The following is a 24142-nucleotide window of genomic DNA, read 5'->3' on the forward strand; positions in this document are numbered from 1 at the left end:
TTCTTAATAATTTTAGAACAAGGAGGTCCACATTTTCATTCTGCACTGGGTCTCACCATTTATGTAAACAATTGTAACTTTTCTTTGCTCTTTACGGGATGTCACTATAGTGATGATTTATCTTATATTGTTTTCTACAGTTAAATTACATTATGAATTATGTTTACTTTTGATACTGGCAATATTCTTTCCAGTAAGATTCATCTTCCTTATTGTTAATGTTGTGGCTGATTTATCCTTTTCTCTTAAAGTATTTCAATGATAGTTCACTCATAAAATGTTTAAGAAGGAACTCTGGAGAGGATTTCATTGTACACATGAAGACTCCTTCAAACACAGTTAGAGATCTAGATTGACCAAGAGAGAATGAGGAGAATAACCATTCACTGAATTTAAAGGCCATTTCCCTCGACTGGTTGGTATTTGGTGTCTTCTGGTATTACGGCAGGTAAAGTTAGGTTCTATAATCTCAATTCCAGATAGCTATAACTAAGGCTTGGTGACAAGGAGCCAAGGAACCCATCTCTCAGGAACTTACTGCTCACATTCAAAATTCAGGTTCCCATAATTTACTAGTCAATGTGTGTACAACCCCAAATAAAGGAAAATCCCTCCCACAAGTTCCCATCAATTCTGGACTCTTTCTTACCTCCAATGGGGATGCAGGGCTACCCAAATCACCCACAAAATGCAGGGATAAGAAGAAATTTTCTTGGTTCTCCTGGAGGCTGATCCAGTTTTTTAGCTTTTGAATGCAACTATCAGCTTCCTTGTGTAAGAGAAGATTAGGGATCAAACAGATTTAGAGATCCAGCCTCCAGGAAGTGATAGTTCTTAGAAGAGAAAAAGGAGATATTTGGGGGAAAGTTTACACTATTATTTCTAGAGTTGTATTCATACAACAGGTAGACAGACACCATTAGCTAGAACTGTTGTTGTGCCCATTAATCTGCTTAGTTATGGTGAGGATTGCATTGGAGTTTTCGACTCATCAAAACCTCACGGAAGTCCATATTTGCTCCAACATATATTTCTGGGGGGACTCTGCTGCTCCTTCATATGAGAGAGAACAAAGAAGTATTGTGTCCCAAATAAAGCATACAAACTTCATTCTTCTTTCATTAAAATAATGTTTCCCTTTTTTTTTTTTTTAAACAGGCATTTTCTTCATGTTGGAACATTCCTAACCTAATTCAGCTAAGTGTAACCACCTGCCAAAATATCCTTTTAGAAATGATTACAAGTGGGAAAGATGACAAGTGGAGAAAATGGGCAAATTTGATAAACATTACTTACTAGAAATGTGTAGACATGTCAAAGCTAAGCATTTAGTTTTTAGTTCAAATAAGGGCTCTTTCATAGATATATAAATTATATAGAGATTCATTTACTTTTTTTCTTATTTGATAAATACAAGTCAAAATGACATACAGAAAGATTGCTAAAACTGATAAAAAGGTAGCATAGATGAAATGAACAAAAGATAACCAGTTTATTTACTGGAAAGAGTTATGCATTACACCATAGTCAGTTGGTAACATAAACCAAGATATAAGAACTATTATATCGGCTTTTGGTTATTTTCTTAGCATTGGAGTGCCTTTTCCAACCATTGATTACACAAACACAAGCAGATATCATAAACAGATTCTCCCATAGACATTCACTTAGGATTGTCTACAATAAAAAAATTTAAAATGACAAGCAATAATAAATTCATAAGAATTATTTTGAATTTAAAATAAATGCATATGTCTTTGAGAACAAGTTTCTGTTGAAATTTGGATTTTAAAAAATGATTAGCAACAAAAGAATTTCTTAGGTCAGTCTTTTAGTCATGTTTTCATATGGTATTATCATTAGGTGGAAACACTTCACATCATTTAATCCTAAAAGGCATAATAACAAAATTGCAATTAAATGTAGGAAGAGCAGAATCATTACAACAACAATTATATAGGTACAAATCAGGGTTGGTCACACACTACACAAATGTTAATACTGGAAAGAAATACAATTCAGAATCATGTATGGTTCATCATATACATGTAATCATGCAAATAAAAACACTGAGTAGATTACAAAAATATCAAAAAAGATTTTCAAAGAATTGTTTAATTGACTCTAACAGTCAAACCATGGAGCTTAAAAATTTTGTGGCAATAATGGTAAAATCATTTCTTTCCTCTAAGATTTGGTGTGTAATCATATCTATAAACCTAAATGACAAAAATGATTCATTCTGGATATTCCGTATTACTGAATAATGGTTTGTCAACAAAAAGATGACATTTCTCTTTACTTCAAACGGTTCTCTGATCTTTGTTTTTTAAATGACTTTTTAGAAAGAAAACCGTACAGTCACACTAAAAGCATCCAATTTACTTCTCAGTGTTTTTATTAGAGAACCATAATAATCAGAGAATAATTCTGAAAGAAATAAAAGTTAAAAAAAAATGTGTTCTCGGCCAATGTTCTACAGCACTTAAACTCCAATCACAGAAATCATCCGGCTTGGTAGTTTATCCAGGTGTCAGTTTAAATAGGACAAATTTTAAATAACTGTGAAGGAAAGGGCTAAAAATACATTGAGGATTAGAGCCATGCATTTCAATATGGAAAGGAGACCAGATATAGGTAATAATCTCTTTACATTCCTAATGGAGAGAAGATCATAAGAGAAATAAGACGTCTATAGTGTTTGCATTATGAGTATGAGAAAGCTTACATGATGTGAAATTTCTCATGCAAACATTTTACACGCATACTTATGTACTCACACCCTTATACTATAAGGCAGTTAATTACTCCTCTTCTTAAGTAGAATATTATTTCTGGAAAATCGTCGACTGGGAAACATATCTCAGTACTAAATATCTTCCTCAGTTATACTTTGAGGGAGAAGGATGAAAGAGATGCCTCGACAAAATCTTTCACATGTCAACATAATTGGATCAGGCTACAAATGCAATACATCAGGGACTATGGCGGTTAATTTAGCATTTAAATAAAGATGAACTTACTTACAGATGCAACTCATCTGGGGGCATAACTGCAGACAGTGGAAAAGGTCACTCGGAAGCTAGATTGGTCTTCCATGTCCATAGAAATGGATTTCAAGGTAAAAATTACTTGTCGGTATCAGCATTGATCACGAACGTCATTTATCACAACTAGTTCAACAACTTTTTGGAGAACTATATCCTCTTATGTGAAAACACATTCTTCTAAATTTTTGCAATCTTAAATATAAAGATTATTTTAAATCATCCTAGTTTATAAACAAACAAAACACCTGAAGAACAAATTTTTTTAAATTGTGAACTTTTCCCTAGGAGTTCCTTTTGAATCTAGTCCTACGTTCTATCTACAGTATCAGTGGGTTTGGCCTCCTTGGGCTGAATCAGCACAGTTCCTTACTGGGAATTGATTAGTGTCCCTTGATGTGTCTTTCTGGAAGACAGATTATGTCTTTTGGCTGTTTGATTATAACAATTAGACATTAAATTTGCCATTCTTATCCTAGTAGAAAATATATTTCATTTCTTCTTTTTCATATTTTGTAATTTCTACTTGAGAATTGTAGAGGATTTCATTTAATACTGTCCACATTCACAGTTGGTTTATTTGACCAACATTTCATGGTTGTTTGAAACAGAAGGACTAGCTGCACAGGAATATTTTCCAAAGCAATAAGAAAGAGGAAATATTGAGATTGAAGATCCTTTTAAGAAAAGATAAAATTCGAGAGGCATTTGCCCCCCAAAGGATTGCATACCTTCTATTTCCAAAGTATTCCTGAGGACATTTGTTTTTTCAAACTCTGACAATTGAGGCTTTTTAAAGTAAAATTACTAACAATATTATGAAATACAGCTGGAAGAAAAAACAATACCAATGATTTCCTTTTTTAAAAATCAGATATCTTGGAAAAATTAAGATTGCCTTCCTATTTTCAAGGGATAAAATATTTTGTGACTAACCAGCATAACTTTAATGTATTTTTAAGTTCAAAAGAAGCATAAGATTATGAAACCCCAGAATTATAATACATTATCATAAGATACATTGCCCCCAACTCAATCCTTACTAAATAACCAATAATGTTTAATTTGTAAAAAACCAATGTTCCTTATGACTATCAATATTAGTGATTCATATTCCACTGTTAAAAATCTCTTTCATCGAGGTAATATAAATCCTACACACTAAAGGCTTAGTTTTTCTTATTCCAGTTTAAATAGTGATATCTATAGCTGGTACCTCTTGTTAAATTTCCTTTCTTTAGAGGTCACTATTGTACCTCCTCTTCCTTAGGCTAAATAAAAGTATTATCTTTCTAAATGGGTCTTTTCTTAATTATTTAATAGCTTTCTGTTTTCTCAAAGTTCTACAAATTCTTCTTCTTGAAGCAGAATTGGATGTAAGAAAGGGATCTGATGAGTCAGAAGTTGATTGGAAAGAATTATGCAAGGGTCCTGTATACTCCTGTGCACTCGGGCTAAAGGAAATTTATTGCTCCCTTAAATTTAATTTAATTTTTTAGCTGAGAGGAATCCTCAGTTAGGAAAGCATTTCTGCATAAGGACTTCTTTTTAGGATGGTAATTGTGTTTACTTTAAAAAACCTACCTAATTACTTTGCTAACCACTCTTGCTGGTTACCTCTAATCTTTGACCACTCTGTTCCCAATAATTAGCCATATTCTTATTGTATTTCTGTGTTTGGTTTTTACACTACAAGTCTATCTACAATTAGTCTTACTGAGGTTCACTCTTTTTGATTTTCACTGATATTTCAATTTTTCATTTCCTTTTGATTCCTGATTTTTTTTTACAGGTACTAATTTTAACACATTCTACACATATTTATTCTTTTAAATGCATCTAAATAAATACAGATATGGCTCAGTTTAAAGTGTACTAAATTATGCCACAGGGTAAGTACATGGAATTCTCTCCTACTGCTTAGGGATTATTATCTAATTTTGTGCTGAAAATTAGACATTTATTTCCAAGTCTCGATATCTTCTTGGCAAAATTTTGCTAAAATTAACATGTTTATAAAATTTGTATTTCAAAACAAGCATTTCCCACTCTATTAAGATAAAGAACTGAGTTAAAACCAGCATATAATAGACTTTGTATGGGAAGAAATAAATGTTTCATCTACAATGTGGCTTTTCATCAGGTCATAAATACAAAGTCAGGGAGCATGAAAGCAATACTACACTGTAAGTAGGCACACAGATGGTACTGTGTGGCAGTACTGTGTGTAGTTACACACAGACAGTACTTACTGCTCAGTTCCCTGTACCACCAACAATATCGAGATGCAGCATAGGAAGATTTTCTGAGGTACTTTTAAAAAAGGCATATTTTCCCTCAGGCACAAACAGTTTTTCTCAAAAGTCAACTTAGCAGCTATGCCACTTCTCAGCTCTGAAAACATGATGCTTGAAGAACAAATAAAAAGATAAAAAAGAAAAAGCAGGAATGGGGAAGTATGGGGAATGGGGTCATTTCTTTCACTTGAACTCCAACAAAACCCACACTGTCTCACTCACACTGGTACCAGGCAGATAAAACGCCAATAAAGTGAAGCAAGTGTTTAGGAACAACAAGGCGATGCAGGTAGGGAAAGAGCAGAATGTTAGCGTGCCATGATCTGGACTTTGTGACGATTTGCTTTGTTTCTTGTTTTCTTTACTTTAACCTGAATCTCTATTTTGGTGAAGATTTCCAGTTACTCCAAGTTGCATAAAGAATGACGTTGTTGAAAAATAGCACTCATAGAAGGAACTCAAAACCTCCTGGTTGCTTTGGTAATAGTGTGACCACTACTTACTAGGTATACGATTGACGAAAGCTCCTGCACCGTGCTTTATGATTTACCGACTGGCTGGCATCTTTGATGGACCGTCCATTAATGTACACCCGCTCCCACTCAGTAAGCCGCGATCTCCACTACCAGATCGTCACTGTTAGAACCCGGCGTGGTTAACTACCTTCTGTGTTAACAGTGAGGATTGTTTTTGTTTTGAAGAGAAGTTACAGATATAGTTACACGAAAAGGTCAAACTGTTAATGGTCTTAAATAAGTTAAGGCTACCTGACTAGACAAGGAATCAGGGCTAGGAGCAATTGTGTGGGCAGCACTTGATAGTTAAGGAGCCCAGGAGTGTTAGACCTTTCAGCTCGATTAGCTGTTTTCCTTGTTTGTCAGATTATGTGCAAAAGAAATTTTGCTATGAAAATCCACTGCCTTAAATCAAGTCATAAAAGTTACCCAGCAGAATCTGAAAACAAACTAAGAACATGGACTATCTCAATATAATATAATGATTGTAGGCACCTGAGTGTTTGTCAAAAGTAGACAATGAGCTAAGGTTTATTATTGTTTTTTGGCAAGGACGATTCACTATGAGAAAAAACCCCAACAACAACGAAACGTACAATCCTACTCAAAATTTGAACACTTTCTGGGTCAACTAATTAACCAAACGCTACATCTATTTATATATTTTCCCAATTGTTACCTTTTTGCAGGAAAAACTCCTAGTAGGACCCTGAATTTGGGAAAGTAAAAAAAAAAAAATCTGGTCATTTAATAAACACAGCTTTTTGTTTCCCTTCACGTTATTTAGCTTTCTTAACATTATCACACACACATACACACACACACAAATGGGCAGCACCAGAGCATCTACTTGTCTGTAATTTTAAAAAATTAAAGATGCTGTCAAGAGTTCAATAAGTCAATGAATCATAGCATAGTCTTTCTTAGAGTTACTTAATGATGGCAAGTGAAGAATTCTGGTTAAAAAAAAAAAAAAGAAAGAAAGAAAAAACAACAACCAGCAGTTAATGAGCTACTGATCAGAAAAGAAGTGCATAAACAGTATCATTGTAGCAGCAAAATACAGTTATTGTTAACATTCTGATGCACCTCATTTATTATTTTGTGCAAGAAACATGACCACAGTCTGGCCAATTCCAGATTTTGAACTAAATTAAAACTCATACTTAACTGAGCAAATTATGTATACTTAACAATAAAGGAATTAAGTTCACCTCTCACAGAAATTATTTTTATAGACATAAATCATGTGGTAAATAAAATACAAAATAAATATCAATGACAAAAAGTATCAGAATCAACTCCTATAGCTGAATTTGAAGTACAAGGAAAGATGATTTTACAATATATGTATTTTACATTGTCTTAGGTCTTTCTTACGCTATAGAGGTAAAGCTAGCCATCTGAGATACATAGTTCTGGTTTCCTTTTATGTTTTGTTTTTATTGAACTCAACCACAGCCATTTGATTGCAGAATTCATCTGTGACTTAGAGAAACCATAAAGTGTTTTATCACACTTGAGTCTGTGCTTTGTGTTATTCTTCTTAACTTTCTCTCATCTTCCAAAACGATGAACATGAATCCAATCCTACATCTCACAACCGAGAAGAAAACACCCGCCGGGTCTTGGGCAGTATCCTGTGTGTGGCTACAAAGCATTCACCTTAGATATCCATCCGCGGGAGATGAAGACTAGGGGTAAGGAGGCTTGGAGAGACAGTGGAGAGGGGCGCAGTGTGGGCTGGAATGTGGCTGCTCATCAGGGAGAGCTAGGTCAGGACTGAAAATGAGAAACAAGCGTGTCAGCAAAAACGCCATTTACGGGAGGCCAGGCATACTCTTTAAGAGTTACAGAGACACAATCTTTTCATAGAAATTTTAAAAACATAAACACAAATTTTGCACAGAAAATAGTTTAAAGCATGCCAAGACGACTGCAGCTTTTCAAAAAGGATGCCAAAAATACCCAAAAACAAACAAACAAAAAAACCTTAGGGAAATGACACGTAAACCCTTCCCCTAACGTGGCTTTATTCAATTTCTGCACACAGTCTCATTTCTTCTAGGTCTCTGTGTTAGTTGCAAGATTTCTTCAAGTCAGTTCTTTTAAAACTTCAATATGCATACCATCCACTCAGGGGATCTCGGTAAAATGCAGCTTCGGATTAATAGGTATGGGATGGGACAGGAGAATCTTCATTTCCAACAAGCTCCAGGGGAGTAGGCAACGTTGGATCAAAGCTTTAGAGGACCCACAGTTCTCTGCTGGATCTAGATTCCCTAGGATAAGTAATTTGCCCATGGAAGCCTAAGTTGCTCTAAGGGTTCCCACTACTTGCTTTAGTTTGGCAGTATAAGTAAGACAGGACAGTTTTAAGACTTGCTAGTTATTGAGCATACCATGCACCCTTCCAAATAACCACTTCTGAGAGCCTCCTGTTTAAATGAATGCATAAATGCTCAGGCTAATTAATGTCTTAATGAATAATCTTGACGGACAAGGGAGTAAAACTTCCTAAGGTAAAACTACAAAACACTTTTGGGTTTGGACCCTCTCAAAGATGATTGACTGGGGGAAACACACACTATAGGTTTATTTTAAATCAAAAAAGACTGGCATTTTTCTAAAACTCTGCTTTTCCCCTTCATATATTATGAATTCAGTACCATAGAATTTATTTCAAATCAGAACCATTTAATTAAGCCATGGCCCAAATAAAGAATTATTTAATAAATAATTTATTTTATATTTCGTATTCATATCTAAAGTTAATATTACCATTGAATTCATTAAAAATTAGCATTCAAAATCCTTTTCATCACTGGTACTGAAATTATCCTTCACGTGTAACTCTTGAACTTTAAGACAAAATTATAATTATGTAAACTGCTGATTTACTTGAGGTCATCCTTAGTTCCCAAACTCTTTGAACTGCTATGAATTTACTTTCAGAGGACAGCGCTCTTCTGTACTAGTTAGAGCTACCTACCACCTATTTTTAAAACGTGGTAGGTAGCCCTGGGAGAGCTGGAGCTTCACCACCCAGGGCGGGGGGTGGGGGGGATCATTGCATGGCAAGGCTCTTCCTCCCCACTGCAGACGGAGTCAGATGGCCCAGGAAACACAGCAGCAGACAGACTCTCCCACAGATATAACAGTTTCTCTCTCTGTTAGAGCTGCATGGTTTAGAACACGTTTCTTTTTTAGGGAGCTAAACACATTATTCAACATAAGTTATGGCAAGTAGTGTGGGGTGGTCACATTATGAAAGAAAGATGTTGGAAGGTCCCATGTAGTCTAAATATTCTTCCTAATCAAAGAAGACAAACATTTCTTTTCTTTTCTGAGCTAACATACAGCATGATTTTGGTTTCTGGTCGAAGGCAAGAATTTCTGCTGGACCAGCTGAAGGGTGTGGTAACAGCTGAGCCACAGGTTATGTAGCTCACTTGGCCCAACACCATCACATTATGTCATTCATGATGATTTCAAAATGAGTTCACTATTTCAGATTTCTGACATGATTTCAGATTTTCATATATACTTTATATTATAATATTTCTACTTTACATGATTTCAAAATGTGTTCACTATTTCAGGTTTCTTACATGATTTCAGATTTTCATAAATATATTACACTACTTCTACTTTACATTTGCATAAACTGCCATCACACTATATACATTAAGATAGAAGCATTTTCTTGGCTTACTGGTTAAGAAATTATTTCTTAGATGTAAATATTTAATAAGTTCTAATTATTTCAGGTATAGGCTGTATTTAGTTCCAATTGCTAACAGCCTTCGGGAACCCACTTGTTATTCAACCTTTACCATTTAAGAACCTACTTTTTGTAGGTAGATCATTTTGTAAACAGTAGGCTTAGGAAACTGTTCCTAAGATGTAAAAATTGATATTTCTTCAGAAAGTTTCTTTTTTCGTCCCAGTAAGCAACTCCCCGATAGAAGGGGAGAAGTGCTAAATCCCAAACATCTCCATATATTTAAATATTACATCTAAGGCTGCCCCATGTTGGCCATTCCCTTCACATTTTGATTATCTATTATCTATAAACAACTTTAATAATTTAGCTTTACAACAGAATCAGTCTGTAAGAAGCATACATGGAAAATATGAGAATGCTCATTTATTTAAAACCCTAAACCTAAAAAGTTATTTGAACATATGTATAAGCTGATGGACATATAAAACAATTTTTATTGTGAGAAAACAGAGATAGAGAATACCGACCTAAAGTTACTCAACATTGGGAGCATGTTCTATTTCTCATGTTTCTCATTAAACGAATGTTCCTTTCTTTTCAATTCAGTGATACAGGGTCAACATGAGTGATTGAAATTTTGATTATGCTCCTTACAGTATAATGAAAACCAGGGAGGGTCTCCTGGCGGTACAGTGATGTACCATGGTGGTTAGGACAACACCTGCCAGACTCATTGGGCTCAATAGCTTTCAGGATGGGTGACCCTGGAGAAGTCATGTTAACCTCCTACTCCTCCCCCTCAGTTTCCTGGTTTCAAAATGGGTGTGATAACTGTTCCTGCTTTCTGGGAGTTGTAATGATTAATAAGTGTAAAGAACCGAACACATGTCATGTACACGGTAGAAATTTCAAACACTGGCTGTTAACTTTTCTGCCACCAAGAAGTGACAAGAGCAGTGAGGGCTTTAAATTAGATCCATTTGGCAGCCAGTGTGGGTGGGAAGGAAGTCAATCATAATCCCAGTGACTATGAAAATAAGTTTTTCCAGGTCTATGTGGATTTTATAATTTCTCTGGGGACCACAGAACCTGGCTATGCTTTGTTTATATGGGTAGAAACTAGAAACATTTGTAACTCATTAAATTGCTCTTCTTTAAAGTAAATCATCCCTGTGAAAGTCTAACGAGCAACCTAAATTCTGTAAGCTCAGAAGATACAGAACTGGGGCAGGTAACCATTTACTCAAACCAGTTCCTTTAAAAAAAAAAAAAAAAAAAGTAAAGTGAAATAAAATTTAAAAAATTTCCCCAGTAGCCTTTCCCCTCCTTACCTAATTGAAACACTTAAAGAAGTAGGCTTCTCTATTCTTTCCCCAAGCAAATCAGAGAAGTTATGAAAGAGAAAGAGGCCACAGACCTTTGCCTTGAGGAAGTTAGGTACTGACAACGGTTAGTAAGAGCAACACATCTTGAGAGCACACTATGCGTTGGGTCTGTGCCACACTGAATCCCTCAGAACTATTCCCTTCCTTATTTTACAAGTTAAAAAAACAAAAACAAAAACAAAAACCACTCACACGTAGACAGAGAATCTTAGCTAGCAAAAGCAACTTTCCACGATTACACAACTAGCAGGGGGTAGAGATGGGATTTCAACCCAAACAATCTGCCTCCAGAGCTCATTCCCTTACTCCTGTAATCAGCAGGGGCTGAACATGGGTTGCGTGCCTGGCACTGTGTCAGGACCTGGCGGGGGTGGGGTGCTTGGTGGAGAAGGGACGGTGGCAGTGGGTTAAGACCCCATGTTGTTCACCACTGCATGCACTGGGTCCCACTAGGATGGGTCTGAACATTTACCATTATATTCAGTTAGTCACATCATTAAAATGACTCTACAGCTGGCTGTTATGATAAGATGGTATTCATATGTCAGCAAAGAATGCTCCTGAAATAAAAACTCTGTGACTGGAATCCTGTTGGCAGACTAGACATCAATCAGGAGAACACTGGCTTGGGCTTATTTAATCGTGTACCTTCTCCTGCTAACTCCATGTCTCCCTTCTGCAACTGGCAGGCACAGCCCCCTCTGAGACCAAGTCACATGGGGGCTTTGGCTGCCCTCGTGTTTCTGCGGAGCGTCTGGGGCTCCCCAGCTCTCCTGGTTTGAACCCCTGACCACATGGAGCCTGCTCCTGAGGTCTGTGGAGATGTATTTAGGCCTGCCCCTATGCCAAAACAGCCTTCCTCTGGTAGAAGAGTGACACATACATTAAAATACAGAAAGAACAATAAGTAGACTATAAAAGCCACACCAGACTATAAAAGCTTTGTACCATCAGAGGCCAAATAACTGGAGATGAAGTACTAGCCAGAGACGGAATATCCTGAGGGGGTGCTCTGATGCCGAGTGTGGATTCACCCACATGGGGGTAAATTCGTGATGGATTTGCAAAGCTTTCACTGGAATAAAAACCGTCAGCCACTATGGTGAATGCTATGAAATGTGTAAGCCAGATGACTTGTACATCACCTGATGGGTACAGACCTGTACCCCTGGGGCAAATATTACATTATATGTTAATTTTAAAAAACTGTCAACCAGTTCTCCAATTTAGTGTATGGAGAGTGAATAACACTACCTTTAAGATTCCTCAGTTAATCTCACATAAAGGGCACTATCACTGTAAATATTCTTTTAAAATGCCAATTATAAATTTTTCTCCAGTCTTCAAATCCAGTTTTAATGAGGATAGTGAGTGGAGACAAAAGAGAAACACATTCATAAAGTTGTCTTGGAACAGACAGGAGATATGCTTTCTATTCGTACTGCTTGTTTCTCTGAGAACTTATTCTAAGGACAAAAGACAAGCAAAAGAAGAAGTAGAGGGCGCCTGGGTGGCTCAGTGGGTTGGGCCGCTGCCTTCGGCTCGGGTCATGATCTCAGGATCCTGGGATGGAGTCCCGCATCGGGCTCTCTGCTCAGCAGGAAGCCTGCTTCCTCCTCTCTCTCTCTCTGCCTGCCTCTCTGTCTACTTGTGATCTCTGTAAAATAAATAAATAAATATCTTAAAAAAAAAAAAAGAAGAAGAAGAAGAAGAAGAAGTAGGGCAAACATCCTAACTCCAAGTTTTGTACTTTGGAAGGTAACAAACCACTGCACTAATCCTAGCATTTATTCACATAAGGGAGCTGAAGGGAGCTTGGAGTCTACCCACTAGCAGCTAGCTCTCCTGCCTGTCCACAGAGCACATGTAGACTTCAGGTATCCAGAGTATGTTAGCATAGCCCATGTTTAAGATAAAATGTAGCAAATATAATTATGGATAGGAAGTTATGGTGTGGAAAGGAGAGCTTGGGATCCATGGATCTGACATGCAGCTGGGTAAGAAGAGAAAGGATGTCCGAATTTACCTGACAGTTGGGCAGTCTTGCCTCCCGGCTAGTTGTGAGCACTGTGGCGGTACGGAGGCAGCAGGCTGCTGACAATCTACAAGAAACTGATAAATTAGACATGTATACAAAGAGATGACGGAGCATTGTGTTAGTAACAGTAACAAAAGCAGTTGCCTGAGAGATTTAGTGAGGAATGTGCATTCATACAGAAACATCTGACATTTTATTTCCCCCTGAATGAGGTCAATAAGAAAGATGTTTTTCTTAATTAAATACAGGATTTAAAAATTAGTGATGCAAAATTGATAGTGAGCTTTCTCAAGAACATTAGAATATATGTGGCTATTCACATTTAGTATCTGGATACATCTAAAAATAGAGGGTCTATTAATATAACGAAAGATCTTCAAGTTCTGAACTTGAACACGATGGCAGTTACACGCTTAGCACCTAAATGTGCTTTTCCAAAATGGAATATATTCAGATAACTGCCTTTATTGTCAGGACACATGGGCATATTGTCAATCCCATAGGTACACTGAAAAAATCAAGCATGCAATACAATGTTTTCCATGATTAAGGAGATATTAGAGAAAGAAATCATCTTTACAGTTTTCTGAAAATTTTATTAATCAAAAGCAAGATTTGTTAGCAGAAATATTAGAATGTTTATTATATAGTAAATTGTTATTAACTTGGACTGATGGAGAAAGCTAACCTGAATGGGAAGTCCACTTTTGTTATATTTTAAAGTCATATAATGTAACTCACACTAGGTTAACAAAATGCTAGCTATTAAAACTCCATGTTTTAGCTAATCAGTTATGTTAATCATCTACTGCAAGAAAGACCATGTGCTGAGTGTTCTACACTAATGAAAGAACATCAGTTTATTGGTACCAGGCTGACTGTACCGGAGTCACCTGAGAAGCTGGTTAGAAATGCATGTTATACTTCTGCAAAAAGATTTTGCAAAAAAGTTAAAATTGGAGTTAGACTTGAAAATTCAATTAGTCTAAAGTAACTGCAGGTTGTCCTCTCACTAAGTGTTCAGACCAAGTATTTCCTTAGCAAATTGCTTTCTTTATTTGTTATGTAGGTAATACTGAAGCCAAATTATCATAAAAACTTGGATTTACAGGATTGAATTATTGAAGCTCTACTGAAATTTACATTCACAGGCCTGTATCTTAAGTACCACTTGTTTTAAGCCAGCATATTTTTTATTACAGCAAAACCTGCCTATATAATTCCAGAATACCAAAATTCATGCAAACTGCTGATGCTTTTGCTTACGACATTGAAAACACACTAAAGTTGTCTGTGATGTAAAGTACACAGGCTTGATTTGCATTCATTCAAGAGAACATCCTTCCTGAAGGGAGCCTTTCACAGACGGTCTTTGTTGCAGAGTAGCTTATTAATTATCATTTATTAATAGGAATGAGATCTGCTTCTGATTGGTAGCTGGTCTATAGGTTATCACACTCAGTAAAAGCCCTTCAAATGTAACAATTCCATTTTCTCCACTTTGGGGAAATTTTTTTTTTCTTCTCCTTTAACTCCTTGTCTTCTCATTTTGCATCTTGATTAGCTCAAAGATTCGCTTTTGTAGAAACTCAGAGTCTTAAAGGATGAATTCCTTTATGCTCCTTTTATCCTTTCCAACAGATTTCCTATCTGAGTTATCATTTAGGGATGTCAAGGACTTTGAGATGGTCAGCAGACATGCAGTTTTGTTTAAGTTAACCAGGAGAGTGCTGCCCTCCTATGGTGTATTTGGGTAAATACAATGGATGTAAATGAAAATGAACTCTTGGAGAACCACTCTGGAATTTGGCCTCAGGTCTTCCATTTCCAGGCAGGTAAAAACGAAGCACTCCTATAGCAAAATTTTGGCCTCTGTGGAATTACAGACCTTAGAATTAGAGTAATTCGAGTAGGGGGTTTAAATTTGTTTCCATATTTCACTTACATTAGAAATGGTTTTTTTGCTAATGCAATTATAGATTATTATTTATTCAAAATATGCTCTGTGATGAAATTTAGAGAGCAGGTGAGCAGAGGCACAGTGCACTCTCTTAACAAAATGTCAGTGAGTGGTGGATATTCCTGACATTTGTAGTGAATATAACTTTTTCTCCTTTAGAAGTAACATCACATGTTGCAACAGGCCATACTGCCCTGAACACGGCCGATCTCGTTTGATCTCAGAAGCTAAGCAGGGTCAGGCCTGGTTAGTACTTGGATGGGAGAAGTAACATCACCTCTGGGCTAATTATTATTATGATTATTTTGTACCTGTTATTTACATTTACTTAGCTAAGTGTTATTTTTAAAGGATAAAAAGCAAATTCTACAGGTAAGATGGTGACAGATGAAAAAAGTGGAATTTGAAAAATGGACGTATTGCTCTGACTCAACCATCTTCTAAATCTCTCTTCTCAGTTTAACAGCCCTCCAGTTATATACACATCTAACCCAGCAGAGCAGCGGATGTGTGACAGCATGGGCTTTGTAAAATCAAAGGAGTGAACTGGGAGATGGGAAAAATCCTTCCTAGTTCCGAGATGCTATGGGTTCTGCATAGTCTCACCTGCTCTTTCTGGGATCTACGCCAGGGGTAGACTCACTCCTGAAGGAGCGAGGCCTCATCTCATTACGTTTGAGGGCATAAAAGATGAAAATTATTTGACCCAAGCAGGATGCATTAAAGTACGCCAGCAGCCACTGTTGTCCTGTGGGCCACCAGAACACAACCATTCAACAATCAAGTTACTAAACTCCTAGTATGTGTTCAAAACTGTTAGGTACTAGAGACAAAGGGAAAACAGAGAAGATGTGGTCCCTGGCCATTTGGGTGAGACAATCATATTCAACGAGCAGTTACAATAAAGTGTCACGATGATGATGATGGTGGCGATGATGATGGTGTGGATGATGACAGCACCGAGCACTTATTTATTGCCCACTGTGTGCCAGGCACTGTGGAGGCACTTAACCTGCATGCTCTCCTATAACCCTGTTTTATGAGTCGCAGTTGATGGATGAAGAAAGCGGGGGACTTGGGTTAAGTAGCTAGCCAAAGCCCACTAAGAGATGCATCTGGATTTAAATCCAGGATTGCATGATCCAAAGGCTAGATTGAATTTACAGACATATCCCTGCATTGCTTTCCATGATAGGGAAATGTAGGGGTCTCAGAGCAGAAAAACTTAACTAAATCTAAGTGGTCAGGAAATGCTTCCTGGAGGTTGTAACATCCGTGCTAATGCCTTAAGAAAAAAATGTAGCCAGAGAACTTCTTAGCAACTCTAAATGGTTTATAGTCTCTACTAATAGCAATAAAATATTTCATCATAAAAAAGTCTTTTGAAATGCTCAGAACTGAATTAGATCCCACTGTACATTCATAAGGTTACAGGACTGAGAGATGTCAGAGCATACTCAAGAGATTTTTAGTGCCTCAAGGGCAGATGAATAAGGCATATGACAGCTTAAAGCATCTATAGGTCTGTAGTGACAGACGTAGGAAGAATACCCATGGATGACATTCCTCCATAAACAAAAGCTAACTAGAAAGGAGGGTTAAAAAAAAATGAAGGAGAAAGAAGGAAGGAAATTATGTGCTGAATCAACATGATATAATTTCTCTTAGGAACTTAATATGAGTTACCTCTTTTTTAAGTCCTAGCAACACTCCAGGGGCATTATTTTCACTATTCCTACCACAAGCAAATAAATATTTCTGATTTATGGGACTATATCAAGATCTCACATACCCTGAGGCATTTTATTCCTTGAACACCTTTCAGGGCCCAGAAGCAAATTCAGAGCTGGTGTCATAGGAGGGGCTCCCCAAACATCTGCTGATTATATTAATAATACACGATCACCATATACATTAACTCACCCACAGTCACAGTGCTAGGAAGTGGCAGAACAAGGATTTAAAATCAGACTTTTCTGATGCTGAGGCCTATTTTCTACTCTTTACTCTGGCCGGCACTCAAATTGACACCAAGTACCTCTAGAAAATGTGAGGGTCATAGTCAAAGAAACCTAAGTAAGAACTTCAGACAGTTGAGAGAGTAATTTGAATGTACCCCATTACTTCAAAAACACAAAGCAAGGTAAAGGGTGTAAGAATGGGGATATTATTCCATGTCTGTAAGTTAACGAATGAGGAGAGAAATTCTGGTCATAGGGTTCTTGCCTCAGGCGTCTACTACTTTTAAGCTCCCTAGGGTAATTTAGAAAATTAACCAATTTTCTAAAAGTCAATGTCTTAGAAAGTCCCATGAGCCCAACTGGTTCGGGGAGGGAGGGAGAGCCCCATGTGGAAGGAGGCAGGGAGCCCCTCTGTGTTTGGGTTCCACACCAGGCTCCGCTGGCAGTGCTGAGAGGTGGGTGAGGACCCTATGGGTGAAAGCTGATCCGTAGAGACCATACCCAGCAATCGTGCGGCTGCATGGACAGCTTCCCTGGTCCCCAGATGCTCTGTGGGAAGTGGAACAGCAGCTCTTTGTGGCAAGCGTTCTCCTACAGAATGGCCAGCACGACAGCCCCTGGTTTTCCAGAACGGAGAACTAATGCATCCCTACTGCTTCATGAGCACCCGTACTCTCTCATGACCACAAACTCCCCAGGGCTGCACACTTTTTATGAAAACTCTCTCTGTCCCTTGAGTTTTCTTCCGGGCCAAATAGGGCAAGTTCTTCCTCACAGGACACATTTTCAACTTCGCTCACTCTCCTCCTCGCTCTTTGACTATGTTCCAGGGTGTGCAACTGTCTTCTAAAAACGAGGCGTTCTGAAAGGAAATCATGTGTGATTAGATGTGATTGGTGGAGTCAAGTGGCAGGCTTGCCTCATTTGAGATACCCTCACTCTATTAAAAGAGCAGAAGCCTGCATGGCAATTGTTTTTGGCAGCTGACTTGTTTCATATGAGCTTACTTTGGCTACAGATGGTGCTATCAAGTCATGCTTCCTCCACCCTGTATCGGGGTGTCTGGAATCCCAATGCAATATTTTACACACTTTCTTTTTTTAAAGTTTTATTTATTTAAGTAATCTCTACACCGAATGTGGGGCTTGGACTCACGACCCTGAGACAAGAGTCACATTCTCCTCTGACTGAGCCCACCAGGCACCCCCACATACTTTTTACTTGATGTTTATCTCTAGTAGGTCTCACCTTTTCCTCCCTGATGCATCTTTTAGATCCTATTCTATAATTTAGCATATCAACTTCCTCTCCCTCATTTCTCCCTTAAATCAGAAAATGTGGTAATCATGACCCTAATATCTTCATCTTTATCGAAGAGTAGTAACTAATAACGGGGTCAGGCTAAGTAGAGACCATATTTCATAAATATCCATCTATGAATTTGGGCCCTCACTCAATCAGTTATGGACCCCCAAAATTATATCACCACCTAGAATTTTCTCTCTTTGTCTAAAAGATATTTTATAAAATACCTGGTTAGTTGTTTGCCAAAATTCAGGTATATTATGTTACCACTTTCCCTGATCTTATGAGATAAAGAATGAAAATGAGTCTAGCATAAGTCTTTCTTGATGAACTCATGCTGGCAGTTAGTAATCCCTATTCTACATGGAGTGTATGAACCCATTCACTTCCAGAAGTTTGCCTAGGATCAGCCTCAAGGTTGTTGGTCTGTAGGTTAGAGTAACATCTTTCTTTTCCATTGTATAAAAACTCTGTTTCCACATTTCTTCCTCTGACCCACATAGCAATCTACCTTCTCACTTGCATATCCTGTTTCTCCCTGGGTACCTTTTCCTCCACCTTTCACAAAGCCATGATTTTTTAGCATCTTTCCTTCGACAAGAAAAGTAAGGAGGAAAGCCATGTGTATTTTCCTTTTTTTCCTCTTCTCATTTAAAAATGGCAACTCATATACTTAAAAAATTGTTGAGAAAAATAAAAATTCACGATACAAACAGCAAACATGGCTCATGGTGAGACAGTTAGTATCTCTGTTAACTTGTACTGTTTCCAAGACTGTTAAAGAAAGATAGGCTCAGTAATTAAATTTAACCACTTAAACAACTGCTGCTGTAAAACAATGACATTGCTGTTATTTCCAAATAGGTATCACTTTGAACCAAATAAATATCCTACCTAGTTAGAGTAAATGTTCGATATTCATTAAGGACCTTTCAATGAGAACAGATGATTAATAGTAGAAAAGCAAGAATGTTTCATGATGAAAGTTATTAAACAGAAGGTCGACAGAAATAGTTATGAATTGTCCAAAAATAACTACCTAGTTAATGATCAAAGCATAGAGACATCTTTTGTGTCCTTAAGAGAGATAGGATATCTCTCTTTCTCCTTTCTGCACACTTGGTCATCTCTTCCCGACTACTCACTAATTGGGATATTGGCAATGACAGAAAAGGGAGAGCAGGCAGCAGGAAGGCAGAAGAGGAAAGGATGAGAAACAATGGTAACAGAGAGTACTCATTAAGGGCTGTATCTATGCAGACATTAGGCTAAACACTTTACATGCAACAGCTCTTTAATCCCTAAATAAACTTAAAGAGATGGTTTTTATTTTTATTTTAGAAATGACAAACTGAGGCCTAGGGAGGTTCAGGAGTGTGCTTGGTCACCTTCTGTATGATTTTTTTTATAGTGAACAAAAGCTTTCTGGCACTCACAAAACAACAGAGTTTGGCTGCCATAATCCTCCTTTGAGAGGTCAGGACACTGAGGATCGGAAAGGTTAAGTGATTTTCTCAGGGGCTCTGGAGCGAGCGGAAGATGAGAACATGAGCCCAGTGGAATGCCCCATGGAGCCCATAATGGATTAAATTTTGTCACCCCAAATACATATGTTGGAAACTCTACTACTACCTCAGAATGCAACTACATTTGACGATGGGATCTTTAAAGAGGTAATTAAGTGAAAATGATGCTGTGTTAGGTGGGCCTTATCCAGCCTGATTGCTAGTCTCTGAGCAGACAGGACTGGGAGATTTAGAACAAAAGACACCAGAGATGGCCTCACACAGGCCATGTGGGGACTCAGGGAGAGGGTGGCTATCTACCCACCAGGGGTAGAGGCCAAACCTGCCTAACCTTGATCTTGGACTTTTAGCTTCCAGAACCATGAATAAATACATGTAGATTGTTCAAGCCCCTCAGTTTGTGGTCTTTTGCCCTGGCAGTCCTTGCAAACTAATATGGAGCCCTCGTACTTGCTCCAAAGTGGAAGCAATTGTCACACCTTCTCTTACCGTTCACTCTAGTCTAGGTAAACTGAGAATAGCCAAAGTTCTCTCATATTTTTTTAAATTCTAAGCATTCTAACAGTTGGGACAAATAAATCTGTCTTATTGGGGAAGACTAAACTGATGATAGAATATGATATTTGAGTCATTGATAGAAAATACACAATTCTAGGGACACCTGGGTGGCTCAATACATTAAGTGACTGCCTTCGGCTCAGGTCATAATCTCAGGATCCTGATGGGAGCCCCATGTTGGGCTCCCCGCTCAGCGGGAAGTCTGCCTCCCTCTTCTCTCCCCACTTGGGCTCTCTCTTGGTAACTCTCTCTCTCTCTCTCTCAATAAATAAATAAATAAATAAAAAGAAGAAAATACACATTTCTAGGCACTATGCTCCGAAGTAGAGATAGGAAATTGCATAATTATTAAAGAAAAGCCTCCCAAACTCAGGAATTCTGGATAATAACACAAAGGTGCTCCCCATCATTAGCTACTGACATACTTACGCATACACCCAGGTCTTAAGTGAGGGCTTTACACAACAGTTCTTGAGCATGGACAATGGGTGTACCACAACGATTTTCTTCCATCTGCCAATGACGTAGCAATTCTCTGTGGTCTCCTCATCCTCCTCTTCATTCCCATTCTCTCTCCCCTGTGTTCCTCAACTTTCCTCCATTTCAGCATGAGATTTAGTGTCCATCAGAGACACTTTGGTGTTGAGATCCCTGCTCTACCAAACAATAACTGAAGGAAACCAAAAAAGGGGACTTAATGGTTCTGAGTCTCAGTTTTTCTGTTAAGTGAGGACGTTAAATACCACTTTGCAGACCAGGTGAGAGAATGCCTGTGAAAGCATGTAGCCCAGGGTCTGCTGACAGGAAGAGGTCATTAATTACACATGAGGGACCAAGGGGAGGAGTCAAGGTGACCTTGAGGTTTTCAGCCTCAAGAAATGAAGTAAATGCCATTGACAACAATGAAATTTAAAAAGCCAAGATAGACCATAGGGTGAAATCATTTTGACAATGATCTTTCTTCTTCTTCTTCTTTTTGCATCTTTCGTTCATTCATCTGAAATGCTCTTCTCTTGTTCTATTCAGAACTAACAAGTTTCATCTTTGTTCCCAACCACCCAGGAGGAAGTGTCTGCTTCTCCTAAACTGCTTTAGCACTTACAGCATCTTTTCCAGCATTTCTGCGTACAGTTCTGACCACTGCTGTCCTTGCAGTGTATCTCGTCTCCTTCATCACTCTATGTGGTTCAGAGCAGGGTGGACCCTACCTTATAATTCTTTGTTTTCCCACCATAGTTTGCTTGGGGATGCGTGCATTAGCATGTATTACTAATATATTGATTTCACCTTCCCTAAAGCACCCTTGGATTTGCTTCTCTATTAGTACTTTATTAATGCATTGTCTGACGGATCCATTTGAAGAAGGGAGAATTTAAAATTAGGCATTCCTAACACAACACCTTTCTGATAAAAGTTTCAAAGTCATTTTAATAATTTGGGGGAGATTAATTATTCTTCTTTATAATAATTTATAATAATTATTTAAAATAATTTTAGTTGCCATTATTTAAACTGTGCCAAATAACATTAATACTGAATTATTCCTCACTAAATCTACAAAATGATTAATAGTGTGTTAGTGAATTAACAGAAAAGTTAATGGTAAGAAGCATCAAAATACATTCTCCTAATAGTAACAGTTTGAACACTGAAGTACTCCTATGGATGTCTATACACATAAACTGAAAAAACCAACCAAACAAAAATCATACATACATAGTAGAGAATTTAGGAAAAAAATAAGAAATATTTAAAGTAGAAACATTTTATAAAGAAAAATAATAAGGAGAGCATGAGATAAAAACATTGACATAAATATAAACAGTAATCAGGAAAAATCTAATGATGAACTTAATGGTACATTGACACTAATAAAAATGGAGAGCTGTGAACAACTTTTAGCATTTTATAATCAAACACATAGAGTTGGCTATCTCATCCCTTTTTGCCAAACATATGACATATCCTGTTAATACATTAGTTTCTCTGAAAGCATCCACAGATAAGACAATAACCTTATTTCCAACTACTCAGGAGTGTAATCTACTAATTCATGTCACCAAACGCTTCTGCCTTAACTTTCCATCAGTGTTTAACACAGCAAATTCCATTATAGGTTTATACCCTTGACAGTCAGAAACAATCATTATTCATCAAAAGTTTCCAACGAACAGTAAAGACAGAATTGTTTAAATACATAGGAAAAAAAATTCAACATAGACAATGTAAAAATACGACCTGATAACAAATCTTAAAAAACATCTGGCTCTGCCTTCATGTGTATGACAACTGCATATAGTTTATCACATTTTGGTGACAAGCATTAAAGTGGTCTTCAGTGATGTAGAATCAGAGTATGACTTGTGAAGAAGAGGAGGGAGCATTTTTAGACCTTTCTGTCATTATAGATTAGACAAAAACTTTCACCCAGCTTTCCATTTGCTGTCCTGATGGCTAACATCTGACTAGCTGATAAAAAAAGCAATATTCACAATCTGTTTTTTATTTCAAAGCTTGCAAGAGAAATATACAAATACCCTGCAGTATAGTCAACTTTCTGTTCCCAAACAAGATACAATGAAACCATGAGCGTGTGTGTAATCAACTGCCTACCACAGGAAGACAGAAGATAAATTTTGGGGGAAGGGGAGGGTGATAAAAGACAGTGGCTCCAAGAGGTAAAAGTACATTTTGCTGCCAGATTTTTACACCAATTAAACACCTTTTCGAAATGACCTTCTCAAGAACAGTGTCAGCTGGCACAGAGGTAACTCAAGGTGGTAGGATGGTCTGTTCTCATTCAGCAAAGTCAATAATAGCACGCAACAGATGAAGACCAGCTATACCTTGGAAATGTCAGAATTAATTCATCATCAGAAAGACACAAAACAGAAGTTAAGTTAAACAAACTACAACCAAAAACCCACTAAAAGGATCCACTGTAAAAAATATATATCCCCCAAAGAAAATATATGAGACACCACTCAGTGAAATGTGTTTGATTTTCTTATTTAATATTTTTTCATCATTAAAAAAAAAAACAGCACTAGAAAATATTCTGAGAGGTTCAGGGCATCCTCTTCTGTAAAGTGATGGATCTGAAAATTATAGGTTTTCAGCAATGTCAGTGGTTTCTTGGCTTTTTTTTTTTTTTACTTCTCTTAGAAAAGAAGAAATACTTATGTAATCCATATTTTTGGGGGGGAAGCATTCCAGAAACCCCCAAACTAAACCAAGTATTATAAAATGCACTATGTCCTCACAAGCAAATTAAACCATAAGTATAACTCAGTTAAAGGAAAAGCAATATATGTCAATATTAAATATTTTTAAAATCCAAGTTTACAGAAGGCGCTTATTCATTTTTCAAAGAAAAGAATAAGAATTTACAAAGGCAAGCTTCCTAATGTGAAAGTATGTGATTTATAGAAACTTATCTGAAGCAAAGCTACTCAGGAATAATTCTATTAAAGAAAATAAGGTTCACCTACAGGTTTGTAGCCAACTTACCTCTTTTTGCTTTTGATGTCAAGTAGAGCATAAAAAGAGAAAAAAATTTATATTTAACTGATTCTATTGTTATTACATAATGGCTATTCCATAAATACCTACTCAGAGTAAGTGACTATCCTACACTTGTTTTTTTAAGGACATACGAATAGAGGTGAAGCTGGGATTGCCTGGACAGCCAGACATAGGCACACAAGGTGCACTTCGCAGCATCCTCATTGGGATGTCTGTGCCAGAGCCTTGAGTGTACCCCCTCCTCTACTCTAAATTTCATATTTCAGATCACATGATCTTAAACTGATCACAGACTGAT

The 24142-nt window shown here is 37.3% G+C and overlaps 1 protein-coding gene across 5 annotated transcripts in view; it reads right to left on the reverse strand.

The window, feature by feature from the left end:
• Positions 1 to 1468: 1468 nt before the first annotated feature.
• BICD1 (BICD cargo adaptor 1) overlaps positions 1469 to 24142 on the reverse strand; it is a 223755-nt gene continuing 201081 nt past the window's right edge. For 3 of the 5 annotated variants that reach the window (XM_004771803.3, XM_004771798.3, XM_045073336.1), the window contains one exon: positions 1469 to 7641. In XM_004771803.3, coding sequence (XP_004771860.1) covers positions 7636 to 7641 — 6 coding nt within the window. In that variant the 3' untranslated portion in view covers positions 1469 to 7635. Of the gene's footprint in view, positions 7642 to 12997; positions 13074 to 24142 lie in introns of all 5 variants that reach the window. The other 2 variants (XM_004771801.3, XM_004771796.3) reach the window with 1 other exon arrangement.

Source organism: Mustela putorius, unplaced genomic scaffold (genome assembly GCF_011764305.1).
Source record: "Mustela putorius furo isolate JIRA1106 unplaced genomic scaffold, ASM1176430v1.1 tig00537227_pilon_pilon_pilon, whole genome shotgun sequence".
In the NCBI taxonomy this organism is placed as follows: domain Eukaryota; kingdom Metazoa; phylum Chordata; class Mammalia; order Carnivora; family Mustelidae; genus Mustela; species Mustela putorius.